This window comes from Schistocerca nitens, chromosome 3 (genome assembly GCF_023898315.1).
Source record: "Schistocerca nitens isolate TAMUIC-IGC-003100 chromosome 3, iqSchNite1.1, whole genome shotgun sequence".
NCBI classification, from domain to species: domain Eukaryota; kingdom Metazoa; phylum Arthropoda; class Insecta; order Orthoptera; family Acrididae; genus Schistocerca; species Schistocerca nitens.
In genome coordinates this window covers 35,351,159-35,369,984 of record NC_064616.1, presented here as the reverse complement: position 1 = coordinate 35,369,984, position 18,826 = coordinate 35,351,159, and the positions used below count along the sequence as shown (strand labels likewise).

At 38.4% G+C, this 18,826-nt stretch overlaps 1 protein-coding gene across 5 annotated transcripts in view; it reads right to left on the bottom strand.

Moving 5' to 3' along the window:
* The window catches only part of LOC126247980 (polyhomeotic-proximal chromatin protein), a 268,986-nt gene that overhangs the window by 37,712 nt on the left and 212,448 nt on the right, over nt 1-18,826 (bottom strand). For all 5 annotated transcript variants that reach the window (XM_049948549.1, XM_049948548.1, XM_049948552.1 and 2 more), the window contains 2 exons: nt 16,308-17,255; nt 16,001-16,205 (listed from right to left, as the gene is read on the bottom strand). In XM_049948549.1, coding sequence (XP_049804506.1) covers nt 16,001-16,205; nt 16,308-17,204 — 1,102 coding nt within the window. In that variant the 5' untranslated portion in view covers nt 17,205-17,255. The remainder of the gene's footprint in view (nt 1-16,000; nt 16,206-16,307; nt 17,256-18,826) is intronic.

Here is an 18,826-nt window from a genome sequence, read left to right as displayed (position 1 = left end):
AGAACTATTAACGTGAACAAAGTCGCTGTCCACTCATTTGAGGCTTCTTGTGGAAAATTGTGTTGTGATGAAAGGATAAACGTACTACGTAACGTTTCTGTGAATTTATGATCACTTACCAGCGAATTATTTTGAGAGCAGACCAATTCCTTTTTGAATGATTGCTTTAAACAGTCTGAACATCGCCATTATTAAACGATATCTCGCCATAATAATGTACGATTGTTTTTAATGTTATTTCTATCATACAATACTGCAGCCGACTTTCTATCACGGAATGTAGTACGCTGAAAGAAGGAAGCTCCATCTCTTTCTCTCCATCTCCTTATATCCCTCCACCTCTCTCTCTCTCTCTCTCTCTCTCTCTCTCTCTCTCTCTCTCTCTCTCTCTCTGTCCATTTCCTCCCGTCTTGCCCGCCTTGATCCTTGTTTATTGTTATAGCCATCGAAAACTTCATTGGTAATTGAAGTTCCTTACAGTAAGTCGGTCAACTGACTGGGTTAAATAGTATAAAGGGTATAACTTATTTCTCCTGCTGCTAGACCTGTGACGCTTCAATGACAGTATTACACTTAGTTTTATTCTGCACAGGGGGAGGATTTCAAAGTTCTAATCACAACGTGGTAAGCCATACACAGGATATAGTGAGTGTATATAATTTGTTGAAAATATATGGCAGAAACAATTTTTCTAGTGGTTTAAATGCGCTGTTATCACAGTTAAAACTGAATCTGAGAAATCGAGCGAAACAGCACATTTTCAGAGCACAGCATTTTTTCTTGCAGATGGTTTTAACAGAGCCTGTGGATTTTAGTTTAAAAAGATATACTGCCTATATCCGTCTAAATGTTTAGAGTATCGAGTAAAAATTAGAAGTTGGTAAGAACTTTTATGTATTTTTGGTAACAACTTTGTCCTGATATATATTTATATATTATATACAGCAAAAACATATAGCCAATGTCCAACCAAATGTATATTTAAATATCGTGTAAAAATATGGAGTAAATCGGCCATAAACCATTCGAGATTTTTAGCAACAAATTTACAACATCGACTTGGCATGATGTAGTAGAGTAAATTTTAAATGTGTATTAGTATACCACATATATTTCAAAAAATTGTAGCCTATGTCCATCCAAAGGTTTATTAATGTGTTTTGTAAAAAATTGAAGTACATCACTTAAGAAATTATCGAGATTTTTGCTAACTACATTTCTCGTTTATGTAGTAAATATAAATGTATATACCATATATATTGAACCCATCTCCATTTGAATGTTTATTAGAGTATCTTGTAAAAATTTGAAGTACATTAGTCAAGCAGTTTCCGAGGTTTTAGGTAACATTAAGCGGCATGTCTTTAAATAGTAGTATAGATTAAGAAATCCTGAAACTGCCAATCAAGTAAGCTGACCTGTGCAAGGACCTCTAAGTTTGAAATGAACTTTGTCTGTCGGCGGGGTGGCCGAGCGGTTCTAAGCGCTTCAGTCTGGAGCCGCGCGACCGCTACTTTCGCAGGTTCGAATCCTGCCTCGGGCATGGATGTGTGTGATGTCCTTAGGTTAGTTAGGTTTAAGTAGTTCTAAGTTCTAGGGGACTGATGACCTCAAAAGTTGAGTCCCATAGTGCTCAGAGCCATTTGAACTTTGTCTAATACTCTGAACGATATCGATCAAACAATAAGTCTGTTTCCGAGCAGGCCGATATTGTTCAAAATGAAACACCGATACTCTTTATTGAGGAGCTTACATCTCAGTAAATGTGATTGTAGAAGGCTGTGCTAAGAAACAAAATCGAAAGCAGGAACAAACATTTGACTAATCAGCGAAATGTGTTTCTAAATGAAGATATATTTTCGTGTCAGACTCCGAGCCACAGCAGGATGCAGATCAGTCCTCAATTTGACACTTTAAATTACTTCAAAGACGAGTTTGGCAGAACGCATATGATTGAAAATCTGTCTCTATGCAACTTGGAAAATTTTAGACAGAAACATGACAATATCACTATAATATGTCCATGGCGCTAAAATACGAGAGCGTGCTGGAAAGTAACGCATTCGGATTTTTTGTGTGAAACTCTTAAAGCTTTTTAAGTAAAACAAACTTTACTAAGTCTACATCTTCGTTCTTCATGTCTACACATCTATTTTTCAACAGTCAGTGGCAACAAACACATTTCTCCCAATGAGAGACCAGTTTGGTGATACCATTTATGTAGACTGGTTAACTTCGTTGATGGAGCCTCAATCTCACCTCTGCTTGCACAGCTTCATCACTGTCAAAGTGAAATCCTCGACGATCTTTAAGTTTTGGAAACACTCCAACCTCTGTCACATGGTGAGGTTAGCATCACCGTTTCTTTCAGTAAGGACACAAACAACTTACCATGCCCCTTTGATACAATCACCACCGTACACAGTTTTCGCTCTTCTATAGATCTCAATTGGAGGTTAGAAACTTAATTACAGCACGCTGTTTCTCACGCACCAACATAGTTACGTTACATATCGCTATGTTGCATGCTACAATTTGGAGCCTGTAGCGGCAGACGTGGGAAAGTTGTCCCAATAATATGCACGATATCGATCGATATTAAGGACATATTAAAAACCTCTGAGTCTTTACTTTCCAGCACGCCCTCTTACATATCCTTTGATAAGGCAAAATCTTTTAAATCACTTACCTCCAGCTGCATTTTCCAGGATGCAATAACTCGTGCAACGGACAACACAGTACTAAATAATTTCATTTTTTGCACTATGCAGGTACTGAAATTGTTGAAGTTACTCTGGTATTTTGTTAGTAAATTACAACCTGTGCGCGTCGAGCTAACTGCGGTGATGGAAGACGTATTTTGAATGTTACGTTTCCTGTAAAGCTTATTTTCAAATAGACGAATTTTGACTTCTTTAAATGGCTTTTATGCCAGTAAGAAAAGCTAAATCCGTTACTCTTTTTCACGCCTTAGTCGGATCTCTACCTCATTTTCAAACCGCCTCTACACTTTTTTTCCCCTTAGAACCCAGTGGTGGGGTCACATACACACAAGTCTTCCACAACAACTTTAACTGGCGACGATTGACACTGCCACTGTACAAAATTCATTTTGTGACGAAGTTGCGTAGATGGGAAACTATCAGCCACGTCTCTGCCATAGGACACAGCAGGAAAAGCCTACTCTGAATCTGAGTAATGAGTTACGTAGAAAGGCTTCTCCAATTAAGGAGACTTCTTCAACGCACTAGTCAACTAGAAGTTCGTTGGTTGTACCAGTAGTAAATAAGTTATCACTGTTACCAACAGATGGCTCTGCAGTAAAAGAACGCAACGGAGTCGTAAATTACTTTCCACAGCTAAGATGTTGCAATATAATAAAATTTCTGCAAAAAACGTCGACAGCGCGAAAGATGCACTTTATGTTAATACATGAAAAAAGAGACGCTGTAGAACTCTAATCGAAGTGATATCACAATCTTGCATAAATGTATCTTCAATGTAAAAAAAGTAAATGTCCACGTACACACTTATTCGCCAAACTAGTATTCAAGTCTCTGAAGTATGCACTTCCAATGCTAGATTCAACATCTAACAACAGTCGACATTTCAGACTCTAGGCCTAATAATTCGATGTGAAACTAACCCGACCAGGCCTACAATTGCAGAAAAATACATGTTTGCTGCAAAATACTGGCCTAAGTGGGCAATTGACAAGACTGAATTTAAGTAATTAGGCCTACTCTCGATGCTGGTCACAACACACCCTGAAAGTAAATATTTTCGCGTTTAAATTTTTATCAGGCCTCATTTTACGAGGGGAAATGATAATGAATCACGTTTTTCCCTAGAAAAAATATAAACGATGCTATTCATTGCCTATTAATAAAAATGTCACAGGTCTCTTCAAGGCTATGTAGAACAGTAGCAGGTTGCGTCTGAATGCTCCGGCAGCTTTACAGACTAATTTTCCCATAATATTGCTCAAAATATTCTAAAAAATACGTTAGCACTGCGAAAAGTGCGATGTTCATTTTGCAGCAGTATCTAAATACGTAAAGTGTATATTCAGTCTTTGCAGATGCATTTCTGGAAACTATAGTTCGTGAAAATAAAATCCCGTAACTAACTACAACACACACACACACACACACACACACACACACACACACACAACTGTCGTATTAGGGAAGGAAAGTATACGGTATTTTTATTAATAAAATATCACTTCAAATGTAGAGGGACATGGACTGATTGTAACGTAACAACACAACCAAAGTACCAGAGTTATGAAATTTCCGAAGACAACGTCAGAGTCTATAATTCGGAAAATAGATAAAACGACTTAACACATGTTGATGCATATATGCAGACTGAAGTGACGAACGAAAATGTATACCAAACCTGGGGTTTCTCCTGCTTCCTAACCACTACGTCACCCTGGCACAGTGGCTTTGCACAACTACAGGGATTACCCAAGATCACCTACAATAAATCAGACAACACAGAAATCAAGATCGCGGTAGTCTTAGGCCAAGTATATCAGCGGTACCCTAATACGAATTATTTACGAACTTCATAAATGGAAAGTAGGTTCTAAATTGCTTAATAAAGCATTATTGTGTATTTTTCTATATTCAAACTCAAAAAGTTGTATTAAAGTCACAAATTATGCAATTACTACAACGACGAAGTAAAATTTGGAGATGCAATTCAAAATCAGATCCAAACAGACTACTACACAACACATGCAAATTGCATATTTGGACACTAATAATAATTTGCAAAACAGAAGTTACATAACAATAATAAGTGAAGGGTGCAACTAAAGCTCAAAATTGTATTAAACAACATGCAGTTAATTCTAGCCACCGTCATTATGTAATACATTAGAAGTGGTTTGATTTTGAGTACCCGTTGAATTTATTTGCTGCTCAGCTTGGCCACTTTGCGTTTTGTTATTTTTGCTGAAATGTCTGCATGAGTTCCTCTTTTTTGTTTTACGAGTGTTCGAGCAATTTCCTTTGAAACACACTTTTCATTCAAGAGTTTTGTGTAATTATCAATAAAAATATTGGTAAGCACTTAGTACTTTCGTTGATTATTGACTTAAAAGGAACGCCGCATTTGCACACATCACTGAGGTTACTAATGGCATTTTCACGCAATTCGGTTCCTAAGGCAAGTACTGCATGTCTCTGATTTTCAGGTTTGAGAAATTGTGATTCATATGTGCTGCTAATCAGTACATGAAAAATTTTATATATATATTACAAGATGAGGAAATCATAATGGAAGGAGGACATTTGAATTGTACACGATTCAGTTGGTTGAAACAGGAAAGGAGTTCTTTGGTTTCACACTGCAACGAAATTTGTCCTCTGTCTGTAACATTTCTTCACAATCTGAACATTTTCCACCTTTTCTCAGCTTTTCAAGTTCTGTTTTGCTAGTGTAGTTAGCAATAGAAACCAAGACTTTCAAATATTCATCCATCATGGGAATATTTGCTGGTTCCTCTAGAACAGGTTCTAATTTATATAAATTTTCATGTGTTTGGTGTTTTAGGATGTAATTTACTTTTGCTGCAAAACCATTTAAAGTAACTTCATGTTTCATAGATGTGTGCAGCCACTTAGCCTTCTATAAGCTTCAAATCTTGATACAAAAGCATCAGTGTGTAATTTTGCTGTAAGAATGTAGGTCCAGATGCAATTGTTAAAAATATACCTGCATAATTGAACTGTTGTTGCAGGTGTGTGAGAGAAAGCAGTGTATGTTTCATTGGTTAGTTTTCCCGGAGTATGAAATGCATGCCAGATATCAACATATGTTTTCAAATTTTCAAGAAATATAAGTTTGGATTCAGTGATTGGGCTAGCATTATCATCTGATGTGTATTTGCTTTTCATGAGATGCTACACATTAGAAACTGGTCATTTAATGATTAATTTTAAAAACTGAATAGTGCTATCAGAGCCATTTCAATCCCCTGACTTTTCAAAATTTCTAGTGCAGCCACATTTTTAGAATCAAAAACACTGAGAACAATGGTAACATTCTGACTCTCAAAAGAAGTTGGATACACTGCCTTTCTCACTAGCTTTGGTGCAAGTTTCAACAGTTTATTTTTCTCAGAATGAAACAGGTTCCTCAAATCTAAAAAAAATTTGCTTCACTGACATATTCACATGCAGCATTCCCTTCATCACTGTGTAGAAAGACATTAATGAAAGCAAATGTTTCCTCAATATTTGGCATTATGAATGATTCATTTTTTCCATTCAGCCAGTTATTTCTGATACACTTAAGCAAGTGCACACTGTCAAACAGAAGAAAGAGTGATTTGGATGGAGCAATTGGAGTTGTAATATATGGCTATAAAGTGCCACCACACATAAGCTGTAAATTTTCCTATTAGTGCTATGAATGTCTGTTACAAAAAATACATCATATCCAAGCTCATGCATTATCTTTAATACGTCAATTGTCATTTTCAGTAGTATATGAGAATTAACATTTTTTACAAGAAAGAGAGCTATTACTTCTTTATAATCAGAATGTAAAGATGATGCCATGAAAACCTGCATTGTACCTGCTCTTGTAGTATCTGAAGTATTCGCAGCAACACCAAGTGTCTTTCCTGCCTTATAAGAGAATTTTGAGTTAACATAAACTTCATCTACCATCACTGAAATTATCATGTCATTTACATGAAGAATTTTTATTTCCCTCAAAAAAGCTATCTGTGATAGACCAATACATGGTTAATTTGGACCAATTTAACATAGAAACTGCCTTAAATAGGCAGGCTGAGATAATGTTAACACATTTGTTTTTCTCAATTGATAGTAGGCACCAGAAAATGAAAAGCAAATGGTTGCTGCTCATATCGAAAGCTCAGGAGAATATCTAATTTGCTTTGTGCCTGCAAGTTGTAATTGCTCCGAAACAAATTCTATTTTAGGGTCTATATCATCAATAAAATCACTACCTGCTTTCAGTGGTTGTTTGACAACACTGACTAAAATTATAACCTTGTCAATGATACCAATAGACCTATCTGTGAAACCACTTAGGTGACTAACCAGATTGTCAAATTTCGTCCATTTGTCACATTTCAATATCGTCGATTTGTCACATTTCAAGTCCTCTTGCTCCCCAGACTGTAATATCCATTTCAAGGTTTCTGTAGGCAAACATTTTTGTGAACCAATTACTTCCAAGGAACTTGATATCTTGAAGCACACAAACTAATGGCACATAACTGACTGAATCATCCTTTAATTTAATAAAAGACACTTAGTCATCAATTACACGCGTAAATGGATAAACATTCCTTTTCTACACTTCGCTTTTAAAATGCTGAAAGTCAGGTATATTGTCATTTTCACACCAATTACTGAAACTACATCCATCACGATCCAATAGCTGTTAACACGTTCTTCAAGATTTTTCCTTTCCTTAGGACCAGTACTGTGTGATACGATGGTCGATTAAGAGAGATAGTTGAAATTGCATCATTTGTTAGCTTGGTATTTTTCGTGGTACACGTATGATGATGATGATGATGATGATTGGTTTGTTGGGCGCTCAACTGCGCGGTCGTCAGTGCCCGTACAAAGTCCCAATTTTTACACAGTCCAGTTTTTTCACAATCCAATGTAACCACTGCTACGAATGATGATGGTGAAATGATGAGGACAACAGAAACACCCAGTCCCCAGGCAGAGAAAATCTCCAACCCAGACGGGAATCGAACCCGGGATCCAGCGGAAGCAACGCTAGCCGCTAGACCTCGAGCTTCGGACGTGATACACGTATGGGTTCACTATTTTGCACAGGAAAAATGTCTTCGCTCACCTAAAACTTAGGCTCAAAATGCTTAATGCATACCACAGTTTTCTCGTTCACTTCAAAATTATCTCTGAATTAGTTTAATTCACTTGTTTCTCAATGCTATTTCTTTGGGAAACTTAAATGTTGAAGTATTGTACGTTTTCCATAACTGGATTTCCATCCTGGTACACAACAGCTACGACCCATCGCAAGAACAGTTCACACTTTGAATTATGACGAATTACTAGAGAATCTAGAACATAAATACTAGCGTAGCACTTCTGACGACATTCACAGCATATACCATAAATAATAGGCAATAATTAATGCTTCAGCTAATAATCTCTGTAAAATCACATTACGAAACTGGAAGCACGCTGGTTTGTTTTCCCCCGATGATTGCCACCATATTGTCAACTATCGATATCTGCCTTAACGTCTGATTTATTGTAGGTGGTCTCGTGGTCTCGCTTCCAGCTTCGTAGTTTCAGCGTCTTTTCCAAATGTCAGCTTATCAGACGTAGAAATCCATCATTCCGGTGCATACTTTAGATATTTAAGAACTAACTCGACGAATGTGTGTTTATGCGGAAATTAACGTGCACTTACTTTTATACTGAAGACATATTTTTGCAGTACTGTGACATCACAGATTGATTTGAGTCCTACAGCTTTTTTTTTCTCATGAGTTGACCTCAAAATGTAACGTAATATCACAGTATTCGCGCTGCCAACGTATTTTGCAGATACTTGAGAATGCTGCAACATCTTAGCTTACGACTCTGTTGCGTTTTTTTACTGCAGAGCCGTCTGTTGGAAACAGTGATCACTACTTTCCCATGGTACAACGAACTAAGGACAATTTGAACAGTGGAGCCATCTATTGGTGTGGTACAATGATCGAAACACACTCGATTTTTCAGTGCAGCTAATATTCTGCTGCAAATTACGTACAGCTTCAAATCAAAGTTACCAATGTGACCGGTGAGCCAGTGCTTAAACGAATTTTTGAGGTCAGTAATGCAACCAGTGGACAAAATTTCGGCAATTCGCATACTTTTACGCTATTTGGTTGCAGAGCGGGAGTCCTTGGGGTGGGAGTGCAGCCCCCTTCCGCCTTCCTGACTTTTGCGTGTAGCAGTATGTCATGATTCCTGGACTGACCATGGAGATAAGGAAGTACTGATGCTGTTGTCAGCGAAATCCGACTTGCACGATTGTGTCTGCTGTAATATGAACCACAGATTAGGTTGTTAGCAAATTCCTGGCCAAAATGCCCCCTGCCACTCTACTAACTTACGCCTAATGAGCCAACATTAACCGAGAATTCTACAGGACGAACATAAAACGTTTAAGTTTTGAAATTCCAGTCGAAGATGGTCTGTAAAGAGTGAACAGGTTCATACTGGGGGAGGGTGGAGAACAAATTCACCGTGTCTCTCTTAAAGGAACCATCCCAGCATGTGTGTCAAATGATTTAGAGAAACTACAGAAGCAAAAGTCTTGTTACAAGACAAGTATTTGAACACCCATCTTCCCGAATAGGAACCCAGTGTTTTAACCACTGTGTCACTTCAGCGTTTCAGAACATACTTGATCCGCCATACTCGGTCAACATACAGCAGAGGTAGTAGTGAATTTCAAAAGCAGACAAAAGACACATAGTGCTGCATTAGCATATAAGTTTGGCGCTGAAGGAATGGTATAGTCAAATGAATGTGGCATTTTTCCACTCAGATTATTTTCTTCGTTTCACAACTAGTTTCAACTTTTTAAGTAGTTATCCAGCGTTTAACTAGAAAAAGTTGCCATAGTATAAAAATGGCAGCAAATTTGCAGTGTTCCCAGACACTTTGGTTTACAAATCTAACAGTTCTTGATTTTTAACAGTTTATAGACAGTGTGGGAAATGAGCAATAATATAATGTTGACAAAGAACAGAAATGAGGGTGATCTAACAGTTTCAGAAATCTATTTATATATGTATTTGTGTATCCAAAGAAGAAAGAGCTAATAAAAATGAAATTAAGATGATCTGCGAAATTGGGAAATCCGAAAATTTAAAAAAATTCTCTTAGCAAATTGAGAATAAAGATGACCCTAGCTTACAGGGTGTAAATTACAAATACACTGCCCATTGTACACTTTGATGCATTAACGAGAAATTAAAAGCACATGATGCAATAGGTATTCAAGTTCACAAAGGCAATACTAGTTACAATACAAACTGATCAGTACAAAAATAACTTCTACGAATTTTTTGAAAAAAGTAATATAAATAAGCTGGAAAGTGATCCCACACACAAATTTAATGGATAAATCAGAAACACCCTAAAATGCAATTTCCTCTTCACAGATAGAATAAAAAATGCAAAGCGCTAATGCTACATGCACAAATAAAGGTTCATAAAAGGGTCATTTCCATATGATCTATTGTTAGGAGTATCTACAGCCCCTCATACATTTTATGTAAAAACACTCTTATTTACTCGAAGATGATATATGAGAAGAAATACACTATAAAAAAAGCAAGATTTAACTGAACAAATCAAAAATACTAGTATTCTTAACAACAGTAAACTGGTCTCTCTTGATATTACATTGTGCATATTTCCAATGAAGAAACCGTAGATATTGAAAATAAGATAACTACAAACGACAATCTGTCCAGCTGAAATATGTGAGCTTATTGAAGTTTTTTAACTTACTATTTCTTAAAACTACTTTAGTTTTCAGAATGTTGTGTATGTACACACAGCTCAACACTTTAGCCATGGGGAATTGCATGGGTGAACCTTAGCCGACAAATTCATTAACGATATCAGAGGAAAAAAATTGAGCAATTTAAACAGATAGCTGAGAAAGTAGTTTACACAACATCTTAGGGTGAATAACGAAGTAAGCTGAATGGTGCAGTAATGGACAATGCTAATATGCAGGCAAAAATACTATAGTGAGAAGATCCAAATCGCCAGTGAATTCCAAATAACTGTATTCACATTTTCGATGGTCTAATAAAAAGATTCAATGCACAAATTCGCAATTTTTTGGAAACCAACAACTACAGAGACGAACAGTAAGGGATCGTGACACCCAGCAATCCATAAAAGTATACTTTCATGCAGTGCTCTGGAAAATGATAAATTGTCAGTTTCAAGACGAGATTAGTAAAAAATTAGCAATTCTTGAAAATTTAACCAAATTAAAAGATTTTTATCAGCGATTGATAAAAGAAATGTGCAATGAGTAGTTAAAATTTTAAGTCTGCCACCAATGACATTACTCTGGATAGAGAAACAACTAAAGAAAAGACTAGTTTCGCATTACTCTCGTATTATAGCAATGTATGAAAAACAATATAGTGAAAATTTTAAATCAACTAAAATCAAAATTGGGTTTTGCACCGAAAATAAAATTTAAAGTAGCATACAACACATCATCCTTCGAACAGAACCATTAAATAATCAGTAATATATGTATTAAAAAATTTGGAGTTTGGACTTAAAAACACAGAATCTAATGAAACTAATCGAAAGTGCATTTGTAATGGATCTCAGAAACAATCTAAATACGTTCCGAAACACTGACAACCTCCAAACCCTTCAGCATGCGACGGGAAGAAAATGATCGTTGTAGAAGAAATCGAAATCTTTAGTCATTTAAAAAATAAACCACTACACCACCAAACTGACCTATGAAACAGAAGTTATCTCGACAATTTTACTGGCACTCTGTTTGCAGTTAATTAAAACAAAAGTAGTGAATTTCGTTCATAATTTCCAAACTGATATGTAGTATTATTTATAATTTTTTTATACACAGTGAAATTTCTACATTTTAGAATTTCCGGTTTCGTACATCATTTTATAAATTTTATTTTATTAAGTCTTTCTTTGGAGATTATGTAATCCTTGCACATTTTCCAACTTATGTAAAACAACTGTCAAAACAACAACAGGGAAATCTGTAAACCAAAGCGACTGGAAACAATGTAACAAACTGCCATATGTTTGACACCTGCCTCTAGGTAACCATTTTTCCATTAATTTACTTACACATCAGTATGTTCCATTTCATAGCAGTAGCACAGTGTGATTTTTTGTAAGTTTAACAGTGGATAATGGTTTAAAAAGTGGACACTAGTTGTAAAACAAAGAAAAAGCAGTCTATGTCACGGATGGTGAAGCGGTGACATGCATGTCGTTAGTGGTACACAACCAAATAATGTGGGCACGGCGATAAATGAGGAATGTAGATAGGCTTACCTAAACGAAATAATTTGTTCGACTGCATTTGAAGTGATAGTAGCAAAGTTCATCGCGAACGGGCTATCGTTCCATTGATCTTAGCGCATCCACTGATCTTAGCTCATTTTCACTCACTGTGAATCACGTCACGATGTACTTGAGTACATCGTGCATTAGTAATAATGCATTAATAATAATGCATCATCCATTTTTAGATCGCATAGGTTGGCAGCTGTTCCAGTAACGACTCCCGACAAGTACCGTACAGCCTCAACAGTGGTCACCTATCTATTTTAGTTTATTGCCACGTTTAGATCGTCTGCTGCAATTACACATAGTACTATTTTAAACTTGTTTTATTCAACATGACTAGTTTGGCAGAAGAACAAAAAGTTAAAGCTAAGTGTAACAGAGGATTTTAAACTTGGTGGACTGAGAAAAATGGAATGTTTGAAGACAATATCAAGGTGATTTATGAAGCGCGACAGTAGTATGTAATACATCGTCTGCAAAACGGCACTATGAAACAAATCTCTTTGTCTAAAACGCCAACTACAGCAAAAGGAATTCACTGCATGAGCTATTAAGGACAGCAATACACAGACGACATCTATGAGTAAGTATATTAGCAAGGATAGTCATGTCAGCGCCCCAAGTTTCTCTGCTGAAAATACCATTGCCTACAGTCATAAACCTTACGGCGACGAGGAATTTTTGAAAACTTGGTTAGCATGTGCCCGGTCATTTTTTGAAGATTTTGAAAATAAAGGTAAGGTAATTGAGTGCGTGGAAGAAATTTCTTTATCTAGAAGCACAATAAACGACAGAATCCTAAACCTGGTGGAAAATGTAAAACAACAAAAAAAACTTGACATCAAGTCTTCTTATATTCGCTGTTTTGACGAAAATACAGATGTAACAAAATTTGCCCGTTTGGCTGCGTTTGCTCAATAATGAGTTGTAAATAACATCAAAGAAAAAGTTTCCAGCAATTACTAAGCGCATAGATATTTGTAAGAATGTTAGAAATTCACTTACTGAAATACAAATTGATTTTAGCAAAACTGTTTAGACAACGACTGATATTGGGCTCAATGCGGTGGGGAAAAATAGGTTATTAGTTTATTCGAAGCACACAGTGAACATCCTCTTCTTTAATTCTATTGCATTACGCATCATCAACAAGCTTTGTGCGCCCCAAGGGTGGTTTTGTTTCCCTTGGTAATATAACGGCCGTAGACAAAGCGAACATGTATCGTCGCAAGCTTCTAATAAAAGAAAGTTTGAAGTGTTATTGGGTTAAGTCAGCTCAGTGTACAATAGCTTACTGATGTTTCCCAAATTTGCACAAAAATTGACCAGCGATTTTGAAATACACGGAAAGCTAGGCAAAGAAAAAGTTACCAAAGAATTCTCCTCTGTAAGACACTCTTCAATAGGAGAATTTTCATCGATGTTTTCTCAGTTCAAAGAGTTGGCGCAAACTTTAAAATCTACAATGTATCTAGATGTGACGTCACTGGATAAACTGAACTTGTCTAAATTTAATTGGTTTGGAATTGAAATGCAGCTAATTGATTTCCAGTCTAAACAATAAAAGAATTGGAAGTAAACGAATTAGAAAGACTGTCAGGCAATATGAGCAAAAATACAGACATTAAAATCATGGATATATGGAATTCCAGACAGATGGTTGTCTAAAGAACCTGGCGTTTGCTATCTTGCCAATATTTTCTGTTTCTAAGTATACGAGTCATTTTCTGTAATGTATAACGTTAATGGCTTGTTAAAAATCGGTTTGTCAGATGACGAGTTCAGTTTGCATTCTGCTAACAATTACGGAGTACGCACCTAATATAAATTATTTGGCATCTAATTTGCAACAACAAAAATCGCGATTTTTTGAATTAGATAAACTAAAAATGTTTGTATTATGATTGCATTATAAAAGGTCTATTTGTGGTTGTAGATAAAGTGTGTTAATACGATAGTATTCAGTATTTTTTTTTTCATTTATCAGTAGAGCCCCAATTTCTATGCACTATCAAATCTTAAAATATGCATGTATTCATGCATTCACGTAAGTTTAAACATGCACATAATAAAGGTAGGAAAGAACAGTAATATACCGTATCAAAATTTAGTTCCACGATTTGCTTGATACCACACCAAAGCCGTATATAACATTTCTTTGGAAAAAACCGCACGTAGATGCACAAAGGTTCGCCATCCCTGGCCTGAGTGGATAACTGCTACACTCATTTAATAAATCTATGGTTGAAATACCCACAATGAACGGATAATCTGTACTCATATAAACAGCTTGACGCTATGTGGCTGCGCATAGCTCATTCTACTCGCTGAAGGGACTCTACAATCCCCAGCCCTCCTCACTGAAAGTTGAGTGTTGGAGCAGATGTGAAGACACCAGCCACCTGCTCTTTCTGCAGCCGTTCAAAAGTAATTTACGAAGATGAATGAGAGGTTGGCCTAATGACCAATGCGTCGACAATCCGTGCAGCAGTTTGGAAACCAATTCGTGCAACATCAGCAGAAGTCTAGCAGTTGTGGCGACAGCGTCATCCTCATAGGATCTCACTAACGGAGGTCCGTGTTGTGGTAGCAAGACGAATGCTGGAGCGGTGAGCTGTGGGGAAGTGTATTTCCCACTCACCGGAATGATTTCATAAAGTTTTCGGCCGCACGTTTTAAACAACTAGCACATTTCCCGTACACACTAATGCGCATACTAATTTGGGCCCTAGACGGGGTATGTTAGTGCTCAACATTCCCTTGTGTGCAATAATACTGAATACGTACGAGTTATGTTGAGAGATTTTACAGTAATATTAATGAGATGAAAATCTTTAAAATCATATGGTGTTATCTGAGAAATACTGCGCCGTCTGCGCGCAATATTGACAATATCTTTGCCAGTTGCTCACGTACTTCCTTTAAGAATAATCTCTCTTCTTCTGCGTTCGCAACTGTGACTATTTAGTAAGATTGGTTAAAAACAAGAAGGATAATTCACGTTAAAGTGCATCGAATTGTACGAATCATTCCAAGCATAATGAAATGTCAAAGATAAAAAAAATCCGGAAAATTTAGACACTCAGTTGCCCATATAATTTCCAATTTTATGGGTCCTATTGTTTAATTTTAAATAAATGCGAAGTATAACTGGCCCCAATAGCTAGATGTGAAATTGCACTTGGGGACATCGCGTCTTCGAAAGAATTGCCAGTAGCAAGATATTATAGCAGATTAGTGCAGACTTGTTGCAATTACTTCTCTTTGTAGTGTTTTTTAATTATTATTTATAGGGGACAACCTTTGGCAGTAACTTATCAAATATTCCAACATCAATGTATAAAAAGTTCCAGTAACAATTTATCTCGTTCAACCCCTCTCAGGCCGGCCGCGGTGGCCGTGCGGTTCTGGCGCTGCAGTCCGGAACCGCGGGGCTGCTACGGTCGCAGGTTCGAATCCTGCCTCGGGCATGGGTGTGTGTGATGTCCTTAGGTTAGTTAGGTTTAAGTAGTTCTAAGTTCTAGGGGACTTATGACCTAAGATGTTGAGTCCCATAGTGCTCAGAGCCATTTGAACCAACCCCTCTCAAGTATTTGTGAGTGAATTTGACACCTCTTGAACCAATTTTTTATCTTTTTTTCTTCTGCTTGCAACAAATAAAGCGGTTACCACAGCAGCAGCGTCTTGATCGTCCAACATTTCGAACCACACTGGGAATTGCTTTTTTTTTCTTTTAGCAGTCTTGGTAGAATTTCGGTAATATTTCACAGTAGTAAAATGGGATAGACTTTTTGAAACCAGTTACTGGTCCCAGGTGTCAGGAAAAATCTGAAGCATATGCAACACAGCCCTGTATGTTAATAAATGATCCGTCCACTAACCTCTGTTTGAGCAGTCCCTGCACTGGAGTAATTTCTCGGAAGCAGCCTTGCGAGTGCTGGTGTCTTTACTGCTGCTGTTGCAGAGACAGCATACTCCGCCTGTCTGCTGCACTTCCTTCTTGCTGCTATTACCACTTCCAGCCGGACGACCACGTTTCCGTGTCGGCGTGTAATTGTCCGAAGGATCGAACACCTTTTTCGCCGTCTGAAACAAAGTGACTAAATTTACTTAAAATGGTTGCAGGCAAGTCAAAAGCTTTCACTTATAATCCAAATTTTGCGAACGGCAATGTTAACTTGAACGCACCTTTCTCCGTACTCCGACTCTGTAGCCGCCGACATTGATGGCGCCGAGCTCTGTCGATTTGCCGCTCCCTGACGCCTGTGCACTCGCAGCGGCTGCTTTTTGAGGCGTTTTCGGTGCACTTTTCGTCGGTGTTTTCGCCATGCTTGCTGTCGTCGGTGCAGTTGCCGTCGAGGTGGTCGTAGTGGCCACTGGCGACGAGGTAGTAACTGTAGTGGTTGTGATCGCAGGAGGCGGCAGTGCCTCTATCTTTGGTTTCTTCTCCTTATGAGGGCTGCTCGTTTTCAATTTTGGCGGCTTCTCGGCAGCATTCACGCTAATGCTCTGCTGTGTGCCTTTGGCCTGGACGGTGATGGAGGTATTGTTCACGGGGGAAGTACTCTTCGGGCTAGTACTCGGTGGCACGGGATGATCCGCTAGGGAGTAATTCCCGTTCTTCAGCTTGACCAGAAATCCCGAGCTGGTTTCCTTCGTCAGAATCAGTTCTATTTCCGTCAAATCCGTCAGAGGATCGTCTTGTAGCATAAACCTTTCCAGTTCTGTCCTGGGCACACCGATGTCCAGGTAATCTGGGTCCTCCACCAGCAAGGACGCGAATGCTCGACTCAGAATGTTGTGGATTTCCGTCGATCCCGTGCTGTTACGCAGTTCTCTGTGTTTGTACATTGCATACTTTGACCATTTTGCTGCATTTCTGTAACTCGTGTTTCCTTTGTATTCTACTTTTATGACAACTTCAGCCTCTACTAGCCGCTGCAAATCGGCTAGTGTGTCTTTACAGTCCACTCCAAATCTTCTGAACACAAAATTACAGATTCTGTCAATATCAGGTCTCGCTTTACGACGACGGAGTTGGTCAATCGCTTCCAAAATTCTGTCTTTGTTTTTTATCTCGGTCATTTCGGACGAGTGAGAAGAACTTTATTTCTTCTCGCCAGTGGACAGTTTTTCCTGAAAACAAAAAAGTAAAACAAATCAGATTGTATGAAAAGAATCCTTACTGCAGTAGAGTAAGGCACTTTAGACTACATAGCTGGAACTATGCGTTGTCGTGCCCAAGTTGCAGGGAGGAGGCTGCCGCAAGTACAAATGTATATTGTTCGGGTGATTGGGCGTGGTGCAAAATACCATTTTTCTTCCTATTTCATTCTCGACTGCAGTGACAGGACACATGAAAACTGCGCCCAGTGAAATTTGCAAGCAAAGAAAAATCTGAAACTTGCACGGAGCACTCGTGGGAACTACCTGTTCACTATGTCACGGCCCACCTGCAGCTCCCTATAGGTCGAGATCTACCCGTAGTTATTTTTCTACAATCTATGTGATCGCTGACTACCTACGTCCCCTAAACTATCAAACATAAGGCCCCGGCGTAGCAACATCTGGATGCTGTTGTTCCTCTCCTTGGTAAGAACTTCATAAATACGAATGACGACCCGTCATGTTGCTTTGGAGCTTTGAGCTGTCCCAAACCACACGAGTCATTACCTGTATTGTTTATGTTAAGAGGGGCGGGGCGTGGGGGGTGGGGGAGGAGGGGGGGAGATTACACACATTTCCGTTCCTGGGAAACTAACCGCGAAAAAGATGTTGAAAGAATTGTTTTATTTCGACATTACAGAACAGAAAACCTGCTGTAAAATCGTATTAGTATATATGACAAACGACAAAATCGTGAAACCCTTAGAATTGAACAGAAGAAACACAATGGGGACAAGCTCAGGGGAAGAGGAATGGCCAGCCGATTCATCAACTTGACAACTATAGTCCAGCCGAGACAGAACCAATGTCCGATAAAGGCAGAGAAGGGTCGAACAATCCACGTCCCAAGAGGTGTAGGCAAGGAAGTGAAGGACACACAGTTTATGCAAAGAGCCGACCTTCAGAAGGCAGATACGGGCCAACCAGTTAAGCTCGTTGTCAAGAGGAGGACCCAAGAAACAGAACTGGGGACCACAGTCAGGTGTTGGGCGTCGAGGTAGAGCTGCAGATCAGGACAGAATGTAGTACGGGACAGAAATGCACCATCCTCGACTTACAGGAAGGAAACTGAAAACAATGTGAGAGGGTCCATGTGGAAGTGTGCTGGATGACTCCCTGGAGCTGTCATTCTGCAGAAGCCACCGAGCGGGAGCTAAGACAAATACAGAAATCATCCATATACAGAGCATGGGTGACCAACGGTCCTTTCGAGATCACTAGCCAATTAAGAGTGATGAGAAAATGAAGGACATGTTATACAGAACCCTGTGGTACGACATTCTCCTGGGTCTGCAGAGCGCTGAGAATCGTGAGAAGCCGAACTCTGAACGACTGGTGTGACAGGAACTGGCGAATAAAAATAGGGAGGGGGGCCCCAAAGACCCCACTCCTGCAGCGTAAGTACGAGGGCAGTTCAATAAGTAATGCAACACATTTTTTTTCTCGGCCAATTTTGGTTGAAAAAACCGGAAATTTCTTGTGGAATATTTTCAAACATTCTCGCTTCGTCTCGTATAGTTTGACTTCCGACAGGTGGCAGC